Consider the following 17,606-nt stretch of genomic DNA (forward strand, 5'->3'; position numbering starts at 1 on the left):
TTAGATTTTATTTGTTTATTTGACAGAGAGATAGACAGAAGAGCACAAGCAGAGGGAGTGGCAGAGGGAGAGGGAGAAGCAGGCTCTGCACTGAGCAGGGAACCCGATGCGGGTCTCGATCCCAGGACCCTGAGATCATGACCTGAGCTGAAGGCAGACGCTTAACCATCTGAGCCACCCAGGCGCCCCAAGCCATAAATTGTTAAATGAGTGACAATGTCTATATAATATAAGTTTCAATTAAAACTTGGTCATTGGATTCTATTTCTGCTGATTTGAGGGTATTTGTATTGTATAAATGATCTCACTACTAAAAACCATCTAAAATGGTACTAACCTCTCCGAAAGTTGATCATAATTGATGGCTTTATCTGAGGTTACTATTTGTTTAATAAATAACAATAATAAAGCCTGCGTGACAGGCTTTTGTGAATCAAGCTGACTTTTTTTTTACTTAGGTTATAATGTACTCTTGCCCTTTGAGAAGATTTCATTAGGGTAAACAGTGATATGAGCTACCAGCGAAGGAAGGGTCTAATTGTCCTGTGTTTATCGCCCGGGCCTTGCAAGAGCAGTCTAATACCTTACTTTAATAGCAAGACAAGCATTTGAAAGATAGAACTGAGATTTAGTGACGCTGACATGGTACATGAAATGTAAACAAATTGTAGTTGAGTTGTTCCCAGTCCTGAATTAATTTCTCCCATTAAATAGTCATTAAGTTGGGTTATTGTTGTTTACATTTCTTTTTCTGTTTCCCACGTTTTTCCTTAAGCTGCTTAAAGAGATATCTAGGAAACGCAGAAGCATCCGATATGGGAGAGAAGTTGAATTAAAGCCATATATTGCTGCTCACTTTGATGTCCTTCCCACTGAGTTCACCCTGGGGGATGACAAACATTATGGTGGATTCACAAACAAGCAACTCCAAAGTGGTCAAGAATATGTCTTCTTTGTGTTAGCAGTGATGGAACATGCAGAGTCTGTAAGTTAATTGTGCTGGCATCTCTTTCCTTTGGTATTCTTACATATTTTCACCAGAATAGGTCTATTTGGGGGATATGTACATATATCCATCCTAATTATTTCTCATGAGCTATCATTAACTTAAGTGGAGCAACAGGCTGCCTACTCTTTAAACACTGCTGAGTAATCTGCTTGAGATTTCATTATAAACAAGGCTGTGTCCCTAATGACATGGAATTCAGGTGGGTTTTTTAGCTTATGAAGTGCCGAACTGATAAGACATGGTTCTTGGAACCATCAATGTGACACATCTGGAAAGGACGGTGATACCCATCACTGCTCAAAAGCGCCTTCGTCAACCCTTAAAAATGACTGTTCTCAGAGAAGTTTATTTGATTACAATAGAAACTATCAAGTTCTGCAATTAAACATAGGGTATTTCCAGGTATTCAAAAATACTGATTGAGGGTGATTGTGTTTTATTCTCCTGCAACTGCTGGTGAGCCCACAATCTCTACCCAGATTCAGAAGGTCTGTCTAGGAACAAGGCAAGCACAGCCAGCTTCTTTAATTATAGCAATTTACCAATGACTTTATCAGTGAAAAGCCAAGAATGTTAGAAAATAATTCAATAAAACAGAGAATTCCTAAGGTACTCTAAATAATGAGTTGTCTTCTTTTATGTAATTCATCTTGCTCTTATGTCGTTTTATGCTTCAGTTGCTGTGAATGTTAAAAAAGGAGAGAGAGAGAGAGAGGAAGAGAAATTGTAGCTGTGAAGGGGGGGTGGATTTTGAAGTGGCAGTTCACATTAACGTTTAATATACATATTCTAACTGTATCTTTCTAATAGGGGCCTAAAACTGACAGGCGTGGCAGTTCAGTTGAGCCAGTCACTTCCCTTATAGAGGAAGCCCGAGATGTCTCAAAGATTTCTTCACCTTGGGTGTTAGCACATATAGTGGGGCTTCTCTTCAAATGACTGAAGGAATTCCCCTGTGGAAAATCAAAACACAAAGGCAGCCTTTCTGCCTGGTTTACCTTTGTGCGCAGAATGTCATTTGAAAACAAAGTGATGGGCTCCCTGGAATTTTAATGCATGGATATGCTTTCTCTTTTTAGTTGAAGGTTTTAAGGCAGAACATCAAGGGAATAGAATGTTAGAAATCATCTTTTTCTTTCTTGTTTTTAATGACTTTTAGATATTTGAAGTAATTTTCCTTACATAGCTTTAAGATGTTTCAGAAAGCACGTTCAGACCATTGAGGTAGATCAGAGAATTCAGCAAAGAAGAGCAGCCTCCGCAGACCATGCAGGCTGATGACACCGCTGTCAGAGACTCTGGTTTGATTTCTCCCAGATGTTTCTAGTGTTTAAATGCATTACCAATGATGAAGAGTCTACATCGCCCCTTAGTATGTCATTTCACTGTTTCATTAATTATGTAATTAGGACTTTTTCCAAATAAATTATCTGAATTGTCCCTTTTCTCCATCATCTTTCCCAACAATGCTCTTTATGTGTTGTATATGTTTTCAGGCCAGCATCTACTTTATAGAAAAGACTTGTATCCAATGAATATAATGTTGGCAGTGATACTGTCATTTTGTAAGCCTCAAATTTTTGTGAATAATTGTTGTTAAGCACCTAACCACTCCCAGGGTAGGCTAATAATTTTCATAGAGAAAAGACCCACCCCTCAAAACGTGAGCTTTCCCTAGTCCATTATTACTTCACGTTAAGAGTATCAGAGGGATGGTTTAGAACAACCAAAGGCTATTACCCCCGCACATTGAACAAGTTTTATTTTCACGAGGCTGGTATCACTTTATGGTTTTGTTTTCTTTTCATTTTCTTATGTCTCTATTTCCTGATTTGGGTTGGAAATCTGTGTGCTTTGGGAAAACCTCTGCCTAGATTTGTATCTTGGCTGACCAAGATGATTATCTCAAAGGCCGTTGGTAAAGAATTTCAAATCACAGAGTTTTGTTTATTTTTGTCTGCCAAACAGTTGAGTGTGACCTACAAGATAGAAAGGGGAAAGTATAAACCAAAACAAACAATTATACTTACATAAAGAATCATGTTTCTTGGATATTTAGTGTCTTTGCCAAGTCCTTACACTGTACATATCTTTTTCTTTTTTTTTTTAGCTGCTTCTGAGAAGGTTGGAAATGTACTGACTTTTTATCTTTTGACACATTCGAAAATCTAGAAATGTAGTCAGTCTCTCCTAAATACTATGGGGAAAGTGGGAAAGAATAGAATACAAACATTTAGTGGGGCATAGGCCTTCCAGATTGACCACTAAGCTTGCTGCACTTAAATTCAGAATATATGCCCTAAATTAATTCTTTAAATGCAGATGAAAAATTAGATATACTTCCTAATCATGGAGAGATGAGAATACACTCTCATGTCTTGATAAGATCAGCCATTTGAAAAGATGAACAATTTATTTTATTTGACAAAGATTTGCTGGGAACTCATTAAGTGCAAAGCTCTGGGCTAGCTGCTTTGAGTGTACAAACACAAGCGGTATATAAATCCCTACCTTCCTGGAGTTCATAGTTTCATTAAAGAAAACAAAGTATATGCACAAATAAAAAAAGGAAAACAGAGCTGGATGAATACCATTAAAAAAGGAATAAAGGACTACCTGAAATTTTAAAAGTTGTTTTTACCTATATTTTGTGAAATGATTGATTATTTCCAGTTAAGGAGTGGTAGCTTCACTGGAGGCAATATTTAAGCGGGGCCTTGGAGATCAGTTAGATTACAGGAGCTAAATGTTGTGGAACTTGTGAGAGGGTTAAAGAGAGAGAATAGGGCATTTAGGGAGTAGTAGCAAGAAGCTCACTATGATGGAAAATGTTGTGTGTGATACAGAAGTTTAAAACAAAATCACGGAGGCCCTTAAGATCCCTGCTAGGACATCTAGGGTTTATTTAGGAATCACCAGAGAGGCTCCTGAAGGTTTTACAGCTATAGTTTAGGATAATAACTCTAGCAGCCCTAGAGACTGTTAGAGGAAGAAAGAAATTCTCGGTATGCTTTGGGTGGGCATGAATGAGGTCCGGAAGAAAAGTGGTACCCATGAAACTGGAAAGAGAGTAGATCAACCTGAGGGTCATTGGCAAAATAAAATCAGTAGTTTTTCTTTCCTAGGTATTGAGAAGATGAGAAAAATTAGCAAGTTGGAAGGAGGGTATATCTAGCAAGCAGGGAAATAACACATGCAATTCTTAACTTGCAGGTAGATGTAGGAATCTCTAGCAATAATTGGAAATGAAAGTCTGGGAGTTAGCAGAGTTTCTGACTTTAGAAACATTAATCTGGAAGTAATCTGCATAGAAGTTGGTAGTTAAAGGTAAGGATGCCCTTGCCAGAGAAGGGAGAAAATGACTAGCAGAAAATAAAACTTAAGAATGCTGGCACAGGATGGATTCAGAGGTGGTCATGATCAGTTGGCAAGATTAGAATGGGACCAGTTGAGTACAGAAGTAGGAGAATCAGTGGAGGAGTTTTCAATAAGGCTCAATCAACTATGGCAAATCTGGAAAAGATGTCTGGAAGGGACTGAATAATGACAATTCTATTTAGCAAATGAGAAAACAGAATCAGTGGTAGAGCTGGAGTGAGAAGAGATGAGAAGATAGTGGCAGGACAGGTGAGGCAGCCCATAGGTGTGGATTTGTCTCTACTGGAAAAAGAAAAGCTAGGACCTCACACTGGGGGCGGGGGGCGGGGGGGGGGAGGCAGCAAAGTCAAGACAATACTGTGCTAAGAGAGTCTGAAATGAGACATAGGATATTATAAAAATAAAATTTATAGTATTCAGTCCATTCCTTCACCAAGTAACTATATATTTTTCCCAACTTCATTTAGGGAAAGTTAACAAATATAATTATATATTTAAAGTGTACAACATGATGATTTGATGTACAATATACATTATGGAATGGTTACCAAGATCAGGATAAGCAGCATATCCATCTGCTCACATAGTTAACTCTTCGTGTGTGTGTATGTGTGTGTGCTGAAATATACTTAAGATCTACTCTCAGCAACTTCCAAGTATATAATACTGTATTATTGACCATAGTCACCATGCAGTTCATTAGAGCCTCAGAACTTCTTATAACTGAAAGTTTGTACCCTTTGACCTACATGTCTCCATTTCCCCCTCCCATTTTTCCCTATAAATGTTTACTTTTTAAATTTGATCTCCTTAACTGGCTGATAATGTCTTTAGGGCTGGAACTATCATATTTCTGTTGATTTTCACACAACACATAACACCTTGGCACAGTGTAAATGCTCTTTGAGCATTTTGTAAATGGTTAACTGTTTTACTTTATACTTCATAAGATCATTTAATATGTCATATATAGATCCCAATGAAAATGTGTCTACAGAGTAACTTATACCATCAAAAATGATTTGATTAGAAAATATTTCACTCTGCAAGGAAATTTCCATTGCAAGATCTCTTTACTTTTTCCTCCTTCCTCCCTTTTCTCCCACCTCTTTTCTCATCCCTTTCCCTCCTCTCCTTTTTCACTGACATTGTTTCATACACTTAATATCACATCCACTAAGTTCGGAAGTTTTGCTCCTTCTAATGCTTTGGGCACACACTAGAAAGTCATTAGGTTATAAGTAACACAGACTCTGTTTTTCCTCAGAAGATGTATGCAACCAGTCCCTACTCCGATCCTGTTGTATCAATGGATCTGGATCCACAGCCCATCACAGATGAAGAAGAAGGCTTGATCTGGGTTGTAGGTCCTGTCCTTGCAGTGGTCTTTATCATCTGCATTGTCATAGCTATCCTTCTTTATAAAAGGTAGGTTTGCCTAATATCTCTATTGCAATCTTGGTAATCCTTCTATGGTCATTATGTGGTTACTATTAATGAAATACTTCAGTGTAGCCCCCATAATCACTGGAAGATGTTTCCATTAGATTAGAATGAAATGTAAAGATTGTGCTGTTTCAAATCCCATTCAGGTGTGGAATGGACTTTCTTGCCCAGCATCCATGGATCCTAGCCTTGGTCTTATCAGCTACTTTAAGCATTCGGAGCACTTTGCATGGCACTTTGCAAGACATGAGTACATTCACAAGCAGATAATTCCAAGCTTGCATCTGATTGCTTTAGATGATTAATTGCTCAGTGTCTACATGGTTTTAGAAATACTATTACAAATTTGCACATGTGTACCCATTCCATATGTCTAATGAGTGCACGAGCTAAGATTTTTTTTCCTGTAGCTATTTCTCAAAACAGTGAAAGTAGCTAAAGTTTGAAGATAAAGGAAGGAAAAATGTGGAAGAGAATGAATTTTTTTTTCTTTCTATAACCTTTATTCTATAGTGAATTCTATTTGTGTCCAAGAAGGGGATATAAGGTACCATTTTCCTTTAAAAAACTAAAACCACAAACTTGGCCTTTATACTCCCAGGTTTTGATCCGATTTGGTGTCTTTGACTACAATTAGGATGCAAATAATCCACATCTACCCCATGTTTTCTGATCTTCCACCCCTTTTCAATTACATTTCTGCCTCATTTATAGTAAGCTAGATTTTTCCCCTAGTCCCAGTCAGTTGGAAAGAGTACATCAGTAATTCTTTCCATAACTCCTTTCTGACTTAAAAAATATATAATATTAAAATATGTAAAATTATAAAAACTAACATATATAATACATTCTCTTAAACATGTAGAATGACTAAATTCTGAATTATCTCCCTTTATGTCATTTTTTCTTTTCTTCTAATCCAAATTTTATTTTTATGAAACTTGAATCTATGTTCCCATTTTTCTTTGTAGTATGTCATCTTTCAGAATGCTACTGTGAAGATGATATCTTCCCACTACTATGAAATAGCCTCCCCTCCATAACCTTGACTTTCAAAATCAGATGAGAATGTCTTCATTTTGATTCTTGCTGACATGCTTAATCTGATAATCTTATTTCCATTAGCTCTTTTTCCTATTTATCTAGCTCTCTTCACTGGGCTTATATTAATTATTTCTACCTGTATTCTTTTGTTAAGCATGTTCTTCTTATATTCCTAGAATAGTCTTTTATTTACTTATTTGTTTTAAAAAAATATCCTTTAAGACACTTGTCCTTTGCAAAACTTTCTCTTAACAGGCTGTATTCCATTTTATTTCAGTGTAAAGAGAGGGTTGAAAAGAAAAGACAAATTAAAGAAAGAAGTTCATAACCATAACCCATTAAATTTCCTATCCTATTTTAGCCTTAAGAAGGAAAGAAATATCCATCATTTTTTTTTTCCTGATCACTGCCATCACTCAGTTATCCATACTATAAGATGGCTGAAAAAGCAAGTAATTGAAGGCCAAACTCTCTCTTAGATGATGGTTTCAATCTTCCCATCCTAATCCATAGTTTATCAGTGTGTATTTTGTTGCCTCTCTCTTGTGTAAAGAGTAAGGACAGGAAGCACAAGGTGCCCACATATGCCCCAGAACAATAACAAATCCTGAGTGGGTCCAAGCAGGAACTGGTGCTCTGTGCTGTTCATGTGCTACACTTATGACCAGAAGAGAATATAATAATAAAAGACTGAAAGTAGAATTATCATTGTTTTCGGTGATACTTATTTAGGTGGCCAAATCCTACTGTGGAAGTCAGATCAGAAAGTGATTGCTGATGGTTGCATTTCTAGACCATGGCACATGACATTTTGTGATTATTCAAAATGAAGAAAATGCTTGCTGTATTTTTTTAAGTTTTGTTTCATTCGGCTATATCTGGCTACCATTAAGTCATATCTGGCTATCATTAAGTCATGTCACTTAACAGAGATGTGCATGATATTTGTGAGTTATGTGAATGTGAAGAAATAGGATTATAACCTTGATAATTTTTTAAAGATTTATAATTAAGTGTTTCTTGCCTCATGTGCATGTGCTTGAGGAAAAATTCAACTTGGTTATATATTCTTTTCCAATCCTGCAAAAAGAGGCATCACATTTAAAGATTTTATGCCTCTGTTAAAATAGAGTTGCATTTTAGTGTGTGCATATGTAAGCATCGTCTAATGCAATTGTTGGGAAATGCAGACATCCTCGAATGCTAAGTATATTTAGCCAACCATCTGAAGGCCCATGAAGCATTTCTGAAATAGAAATGCTTGCTTCAGCAGTAAAGAACATTCCTGACTTGAAATTCAAGTAGACCCAACAATGTCCTTCTTGATTATCATGAGGCAGTTCAAGAGGAAATCTTCTGTAGGCAATGAATAGTGGCTTTTATAGCTTAGATTCTGAGCAAATTTAATTATATAATAAATACTTCATCCCTCTTTTTAGGTACCTTTCAGTTTATACATAGGTAATTGGTATGAATCAGAATTGAATATATCATTATTATCATTATTATTATTAAATATTATTAACTCACATTATCTTGATAATCCCACTTATCACACACACCTGCTTACAAAACTACTTGCCTCAGGAGTAAGTCTAGAGCTATGGATGGTTTGTTCATATAAAGAAGCATTTTTTATAGATCTGTGTGAAGAGACTGAGACTTATTCCTATTAAGTATATTGATGTGGAACTAGTGCACTCTTTTATCTGGCATTATATCTTTTGACTTTAGTTTTAATCTAGTAATTTGTAAACCTATAATACATTGATAATCAGTGTCAAAACAGCATCAACTGAGGCTTTGTAAGGCCCCTAAAATACCTGCTGAACCATAAGAAAATTAAAATATAATTGGTAGGTCTTTAGTGTGATGAATTATCTTGCCCTATGATTTTTTCAATTTTGTTCTCTATATGTGATATATACAAGCTTTCAAAATATAAATTACAGAGATTGGATGGTAGCAAGGATTAGAAAAACACTAATTAGAAAATAAGGAATCAGGGAAACTGAGTCTTAGCTCTGTGACTAGGTAGCTAATTGGGGTAGAAAGTCATGCTAACACTCTGGGCTTCAGTTTCCTCATTTATAAAGTAAGTGGGTAGACTAGATAATTGAACCTTTTTAATAATAAAGTTCTATAATCTGACAACATAAAAACCCAAGTAATAGAATTATTCCTATAACATTTCTGCCTCCAGTGTGTGTATGTTTTTTAAATATGACTCCAGGTTGTTCTGCATCCATCCAACCCACAAAAAAAGAAAATAAAATAATCCATAAAGCAAATGAACACTTAGATACCCATCTACATTGTACACTTGTTCTATGTGTAAGGCTTTTTAGTCATTAGTTCTAGAATGGTCTGGGAATTATTTACATAGAAGATATTTGAAAATAAAATGTTAGCCTGACTAAATGGAAAAGCATTTCAAGATGGATGAGAAATATTTATTATGTAGTGTGGAAGAAAAGAAAATAAGGATTAGGAGGTTGGAAGGATCCAAACACTAAACAAAATTAACATCCTTAATTAGTAATAGTCTAACCTAAATAGGTGTTGTGGACAGAGTAAATAATTCCCATCCCCACCTGCAGATGTTCATGTATGAAAGCTATGGGATAGATGGGACTAAAACACAAACTTCAGCTTTTTAAGCTTTTCCCCTCATTCCAACATTAGCCACTCTCTGTGGACTGTGCCTCATTAGTCTTCTCTTTTTGTATCAACTTTACATATATTTCCAAGATGTCATCAAAGAAAGAAATACAGATCAGGATATTTTGAGATGCTACGGAGAAGTATGTTGCCATGCCCAACCACACTGGACAATGCTGATTGATTCTGCCTTCTGGCCTTTGAGTAGATCCTTCCATATACCTGAAATGCCTTTCCTCTGACTCCCCAGCCTCTTTTCTTGGCCTGGCTAACTCTGAAACATCCCTTAGAAGTAATCTATGATGCCACCTACTAAACAAAAAGCCTTTCTGGGTGCCTTCCTCTTGCCCTGTTCTCTCTACCAGTTCAGGCTGCCCTAAGGGTGTTCCCTCGTCTATACTCTTCAAAGCACTTTCTGTTTATCGATGTCACAGAACCAGCACATTCCTGGACTTGCTCATATCCTTGTCTTTCTTGCCCCCACTAAACTGTATATCAAGGACTCTGTCATTTCCTCACTGTTATCCCTTATGCCTAGTAGACTGCATGGCACAGAGGGATATTGAGTAATCAAATTTATACCAATTGAATAGTATTAACAAACTCCAAACTCAATCCCCTCCACTTATTTACTCCATCATACAATATTACCTTCGTGTTGACTGGCAAGAGCTGTAATAAAACCTTTAGCCTGTAATTTAAATTTACAAGTTCCCATAGCCTTCAAAATTAGATACTTGCCCCAAATATATACCTATGTGTGTGGTGGGTCTGACATTTTAGTGGAAGGAGTGAATCACACACTAACTATGCATTTGTTCAATAAGAATACTCAACCTTTTAATATACAAAATTGTTAATTCACTAAGTAGTTCTCTTCCATCCAAAGAAATAGATTCTCCTACAACTGACTCACTAAAGATCTCCTTGATTAGAAATGAGCAAGCTAGTGGTGCTTAGATGTCTCAGTCGGTTAAACACCCAACTTAATCTGAGCTCATTTCGATCTCATGGTCATGAGTTCAAGCTCCGTGTTGGGCTCTATGCTGGGCATGAAGCCTACTTAAAAAAAGGAAAAAAAAAAAATGGGTGGCACCTGGGTGGCTCAGTCGCTAAGTGCCTTCGGTTTGGGTCATGATCTCAGGGTCCTGGGATTGAGCCCTGCATCGGGGTCCCTGCTCCTTGGGAAGCCTGCTTCTCCCTCTCCCGCTCCCCCTGCTTGTGTTCCCTCTCTCGCTGTCTCTCTCTGTCAAATAAATAAATAACTTTTTTTAAAAAAATGAGCAAGTTAGAAACATATATTTAGTATTTTTAAAACCTGGGGCACTAGGTAAATTATTTTAAAATTAAGAATACAAAGAATTAACCAGTGTGTTTGATATCACTTTCATTAATCACTTTGTATGTGTATGTGTGTACAATTTGAATGTGGGTTTTGTATTTTTGAAAGGAGATAGACCAGATTATCTTAAAGCCAGATTCTTTAGCAACTCAGGTATGTATTTCATTGGCATTAAGGCAGACTTAGTATCTCTATTTTGGATTTGAGAACTCACCAAATACTTCACAATTCACCTCACCATGAAGATTATTTAGATGAATTTTTTTCAGGTACAAGTTATATTCTCTGCATAAAGAACATAGTTATCTAAACAATCCACATATTATCACATGAACATGAGCTAGATGTGTTCACAGATAGTAGCACCTCTTTGACTATGAAAATATCTGTCATATCAATGGCTGGTAATGAAAGACTTTCAGGATTAGCCCAGCAATATAGGTGGGTCATGCTCTGTAGACTTATAACGATGAGTATTACTTTTTCCAAAACTGAAAATGTATTTGATCTTTTATTGGCAAAAAAGATTATGATAACCTTACTTGTCAAAAGGAGTTTGAAGAAATCATTTTTGCCACTTTATTACCTCATAGTGTATTATACCATTGTGCACATTTTTGTGCACTTCAACGCAATTTGCAGATATTTTATATCATTAAAGGAATAGCATACCTCTTAACTGAAGATTTTGTTTTAGATGAACAAATTTCTTGTATGTATTGTAAAAAACATAGTATATCTCTACCATCAAACACTTTCTGGGAAATAATTGTGGCAATATTATGTAGGTTGATGGATAAAAGTGAATGTGACATTAACATACACAGAAAAAACGCTTTAGTTAGTTATGTACCCTCATGTCCTCCATTTAATTCATAATTAGAAGCCTTTAAAGTTTTGATACACTGTCATTTGCTAATGTGTGTCATTTAATGTGTCCCTGCTTGTGAGCGGTGTTTCTTAAGTCTTGGTTGTCATAGTGACTCTTGTTATCACTGGCCAACTAACATTTAGCCTTTCTTTTTCTTTTTTTGCTGCATTAAAATGGAGCAGTAAACCTGACAGGTGAGGAATAGAGAACAAGCCCCTTTAATGCTCAGTAATAGATAACCGGTAGCCTTTGGAAGAGGGGGTGAGGGTGGAGGTTGGATATAAAAGGTATTACCTGGCAAGTGGAAGATGGACAAAGCTTAGTTTATAAAATATTAAAATGATTGATATTAAAATGATTCTGAAGGAAATAAATTAGTTTGTCTATATAAAAATAAATAACAAATTATCCAAATTTAGAAAGTAATGAAACCAGTCTGAACTTTGTTTTAATGAGACTTTGTATGTGTTAATGTGTCTACAGAACAGAAATGTGAGGTGTCCCATAAAACGTTTGTTTCGTTTTGTTTGTTTTTACTCAAGACCAATTTTTAAGTTTGATCTGAGGTCACCTCCTGATACAGGAACGCTACTGGCATTTTCATATCCTGCAGATATTGGTGGCCGTGCCTTTGTGAAAACTCTTAGAGTTTCAAATTATTTTCCACGTTTTCCAGACTCAACTAATAATAGCAGAAGCAGCAATAGTAGTAGTAGTAGTAATAATAATAATAATAATAGTTAAGACTAGCTATCTCTGTGATTATTGAACAACTCGTTCAATCTAACCTTCTACCTTTCTAACTTATATCTATCATCTCTCTATCTATCTCTCTATCTATATATCAATAGATACAAATTTCTGATAAAACTTAAACTAAGAAAAGGGTCTCAGTGCTCATCTCAACTGCCTTCCTCCCAATGCTGTATTCCAGTAGTTCCCAATGCTTGTTCCCTGGACCAGAAGCAGAAACATCAGCATCACCTGGGAACTTGAGAGAAGTAGAAATTCTTGGACTCCCTACCCCAGACCTAATGAATCAGAAACTCTGGGTGTGGGTGCAACAGTCTGCAGTTTAGTAAGCCCTCCCACGTGATTTGGCTGCATGCTAAAGTTTGAGAACCATGGCTGTATTTTTTTCCCTAAAATCAGTTAAACACTGGTCAGCAAGCTACTTTCATTGATAGAAAACTTAGCACTTCGGTAGGGTGTTTTTTTGTTTTTAATATCACTTAATCCAGCTAAAAACATGCAAAGTAGGTTTGTTTTTGTTTTGTTTTTTAGTTGAAACACAAAACACTTTAAACCCATTTAATATACTCCGAGATCTACCTTCCCATTTAATACTGTCCACATTTTATAACATTATCACTGCCTTCTGGTTCCATTAAGATGAGAGAGTTGGCTCTCTTTTTTTTCAGAATCACTAATTAAACATTTATTGCATATTCAAAATACTAAAAATGAGTTTATAATTTTCTTAATTAAATGACACTTTATGTATTATGCTTTGGAATTATCTAAGTCATATGTGGGTAACTTTACAAATGCATACATCTAATGTATACATGAAAGGACTAAAAATTTCCTTCAATAACTTTATTCTTTATAAAATATATAAATTAAAAAAAAAACAATTCAACTTCTAAGAATCACAACATTTAACCTAGACATCATCTCCTAACCTTCTTCTTCTCTTTTGTACATGAAGAAATTGATAAGTATTATAGTTGACTTCCCCAAGAAGATACACACCAGTAGTGGCAGAGTGGGGTTGCATTCTTAAAGGCATCAGAATCATAAAGTGTAGGGGCACCTGGGTGGCTCAGTCGTTAAGCGTCTGCCTTCGGCTCAGGTCATGATCCCAGGGTCCTGGGATAGAGTCCCGCATAGGGCTCCCTGCTTGGCGGGAAGCCTGCTTCTCCCTCTCCCACTCCCCCTGCTTGTGTTCCCGCTCTCACTGTCTCTTTGTCAAATAAATAAATAAAATCTTAAAAAAAATCATGAAGTGTTTGAACTGACTTCTTTGAATATTAATAGTAGGGATTTCAGATAAATGTATCTGTCTTCCAAAAGGCTTGGCCCATATGTCTGAATATCTTTGTTTTCAATAAGTAGATTCCCTCCCACTTTATCCCTAGATGAGAGCCAGGTGAGAATAAATGAAAATAAAAAGCCCCTTAGACCACAGAGTAGCATTTTTGTTATACATGATCCACATTCCAAACTACCACACGTTTTTATACTACTAGCAGTTTCCACCATATCTGAAATGTCATGTAACCTTGCATTTCCTTTTCACCCATATAACTCCTACATGTGGCAGATATTTCTCTCTGCAGGAAATACACTTACAATAGGACTTTATAATCTTAGTAGAAAAAAATAAAATAGCAAGGCAAAATTCAAATCATTTTGGAGTTACTATTCTTTGCTTTTTTCCTCATTGAAAATGAGAATAATGAGACCTCTGAAAACTTAGGAAAAACGTGTGACTACGTCCATTCACGTTGGCCCTAATTTAAACCATCATATGCCACTTAATACTCTATGGCAGTAAATTCTATTTTTGAAGCTCTTTACCATTATTACCAATGATGACCAAACTCTTCATTCTGCAAACATTTCTTAGAAATCTTTTCTGTTGGAAAACAACCATTTTAGCACATTTATGTTTAAAAATAATGTGACAAAAGTGTGGGCAGCCAGAATTATCCATGTTATGATCACCAGAACTAAACTAAGCAAAACAAAATTGAAACAGCTGGTTTTCTGAGATGGTTAGGATTTTTAGAATCTGAGATTTTGGAGGTCATTTCTTTGAATAGATAAAGTGAGGAAGAAGTTAGTTATTAAATGTCAGGGAAACACCCCCTCCCAACTTTATCACAATTATAAACTGCAATTTTAGTCCCAAGCTCTGGGTTTTGAGATTCATCTGGGCAACAAGGTGTGATGTTCACCTTTCCTAGCACCAGAGAAACAGACTAAATTTCTTTAGAGAGTATTCTTTTCTGTCCCTTTATCTCAGCATCACTCAGCCTGGCCTCAGTGAAAAAGAAGATAAGGAGTATGCCCCACAATACCTGCAGGAGTAACCTAGTTTCCTTGCCCAGAAATTTCTCCATCTGGTTCCATAATCCTGCAAAAATGACAGTGGAGACACTTTGAGAAGGGATAAAAATCCAGGTTTGAATCATTAGGTCTGGCACATCAGTAAAGAAATGTATCTGTGCCGACTCGTATGGGGAAAAACAAACACACAAACCTAAGAAGGGCCCCTGGGGTTCCCTGAAGTGAGAATAACCAAGCATATGTTTGTTACACGTGGGACTGACTGACTAGCAGTTGGTGGCATTTCATTAGCCTGTTTAGATTCTGTATCTTTGGTGGTAAAATGAATCTCTGTGAGGGAAATACCCACAGCCTAAAGACAGGGACATTTTCTACTCTGAAACTGGTCACCATATCCTTCTTTCACATACATGGTCTTCCAAGCCACTCTTTCCCTTTCTTCTCCTATCTTTCTTGCCAGCCCTCAGCTCTGATTTTCTTTCTGTTCTCATTTTCCACTCCATACAACTGGAAGGGTCAGTACTTTTGGCACGCCTCAGATTCACTGTTCACTCCGATTGGTAGTATAGCTTGGCAGTACATTCTGTCCTCAGGCTATACCTGACAACTTTAGGTAGAAATGGGAAATCCTGAGACAGGTTAATGCAAGGTTCTGAGAGAGGAAGTTGTCTAACAGGACTCACCCAAGAAAATGTATTCCATCAACGCCGTTTTGCCAAAGGCATTGCACTTGAGCAAATCAAATGTGCTTTCCCTCTGCATCAATCTTCCCTTCATCCCCTGGTTAGTTTTATTTTATCCAGATGAGCAGAGATGGAAAGAAAGGCTATTTAACAGGAGCCCTCTGGCTAACCATGGAACGACCTGGGTGGCACTGAATGAGATCCCATTGCCACAGCAACACTAATGAGCTGTGCGACAGTCATATCAGAAAGAGAAGGGAGTGTTCCTCAACACCGCTGTGCCCTTTTCCCCAAAGAAGAGTGTCTTTGTTTTGAACAAGGGTGAGATGCTAGGATTATGACTGCAGCCCGGAGATTGTCGGAATCAATATTCGAATAATAAATACAGAATAAAGCACTGCTTGAAAAGTCCTCCATTTCTTCAGTTTTTGACCTAATTTAACCTTAAAGAATATAGGTAGCACTCTGTGTTTGAGGGGTTTGAAAAAAATGAATAAGAAATCTTATAAAAAAAAAAAAAGAAAACCCTGACCTTTCTTGCATAGACACTTGTTAATACTACATTATCACACCCTAAACAAAGGTATTTAATAAAAGTTGTAGATAGTAATTAAAACAAAGATGAAATGAATTGTGTGAAGAATTACTTATAACAAGGCACTATTAATGGTTCCTATGCCATGAATAATCATTGGAAAAGTGAGACACAGTAGGTGAAATTACTTTTTCTCTGGTCTTTCTGTGGTTGACTTTCATTAATGAAATATTAATCACAGCTTAACACTACAAACAGCCAACACTATTTTTTTTTTTTTTTTTAATTTGAAAGAGAAAGGGGATGTTGGTCTTGCATTGTGCTAATTCTCCTTCCGGGTGTTAGGCTAACTTGGAATCTTAGAACAAACTGTATTTGTCTGCCTAATGGGAATATCCAATGCAGGCCTCTTTGTAGCCATCAGCCATATAATCTTGGAAAGAGGAAAAAGGGAGTATGGATTTAGCTCTTCAGCTTGAGGCTCAGTAGTTTCAGAGGTTTTCTCTGTGGTAACCACATTCATGGCTATTGGAACTCTGTTAGCATTGGCTGTTAGCAGTACTCTGTCCTGTTCCTCACAAATTGAACCAGTGGATAAAGGAGGTTTGCTGAACAAGGACTCAAGTTTCTCTCTCCAACACCCCCCTTAAAGCCTAAAGGTAGAGGTAATGAAGAATTTAATTCTAGACAAACTTTGAGATCATTCACTTAAATAAAAGTTTTAGACTTGAGGAAACAGTCTAGGCCAAGAGAGGAAAAGCAACCTGAACAAGGTCACAAAGCTGGTCTGTCAAATGGTTTAAAATAGAAAGTTGGGAGGGAGAGGGGGCTGCGTGACTCTTTGCTTTTTAAGTGTTTTTATTGCTTTTTTATTTTATTCTTATATTTTTCTTTTCTCCCTATAGGAAGAGGGCAGAGTCTGACTCTAGAAAGAGCAGCATACCCAACAGCAAGGAGGTCCCTTCACACCATCCAACAGACCCAGTAGAACTGAGGCGCCTTAATTTTCAAACACCAGGTAAGAGGCAGGACTCAGCTTGTCCATAATACAGAATTTGCTGAAAGTTTTTTGGCCAACTGATATTGTTTTGAGAGATAAATACACCTCTTTATCTAGAACAATTTTGTTTATTGTGATTTTAATTGTAATATTATTGAGATTCACCATACATAAGTCTTGAAAGGAAAGTTCTTTTTGCAAATCTGAGGTGGAGTAGACAAGAGAAAACATATAATTCATCTTCAAATTTTGGAAAAACTATAGTCTTGCAAGAATATCTACCATTTGGGGGGTTTAACACAGTTTATTATTTTTAATGACATCTATCTGGCAAGAATTCAGTTTCTCATAAAGTGAATGAATGGGTGGATGGGTGTTGCATCATTCATTCCATGGGGAAAGAATAGATTTATTTTGTATTTTCCTATTAATTTGCGTCTAAGTTTCACTGAAGAAAGGGGGTGTAAGAGGGAAAGAAACAAAGTGAGGCAAAAATTAGTTTCTTTTAAAAAATTACCTATACTTCATATAACTGGCCAATTTATGTTTCTTGTGGGGAGGC

General features: G+C 36.5%; 1 protein-coding gene across 1 annotated transcript in view; it reads left to right on the forward strand.

Annotated features, from left to right (window-relative positions):
• The window catches only part of PTPRD (protein tyrosine phosphatase receptor type D), a 1,111,022-nt gene that overhangs the window by 959,884 nt on the left and 133,532 nt on the right, over nt 1-17,606 (forward strand). The window contains exons 22-24 of the mRNA XM_034987987.1: nt 776-985; nt 5,655-5,815; nt 16,950-17,062. Coding sequence (XP_034843878.1) covers nt 776-985; nt 5,655-5,815; nt 16,950-17,062 — 484 coding nt within the window. The remainder of the gene's footprint in view (nt 1-775; nt 986-5,654; nt 5,816-16,949; nt 17,063-17,606) is intronic.

Source organism: Mirounga leonina, unplaced genomic scaffold (genome assembly GCF_011800145.1).
Source record: "Mirounga leonina isolate KUSES-001 unplaced genomic scaffold, KU_Mleo_1.0 Mir_447, whole genome shotgun sequence".
NCBI lineage: Eukaryota > Metazoa > Chordata > Mammalia > Carnivora > Phocidae > Mirounga > Mirounga leonina.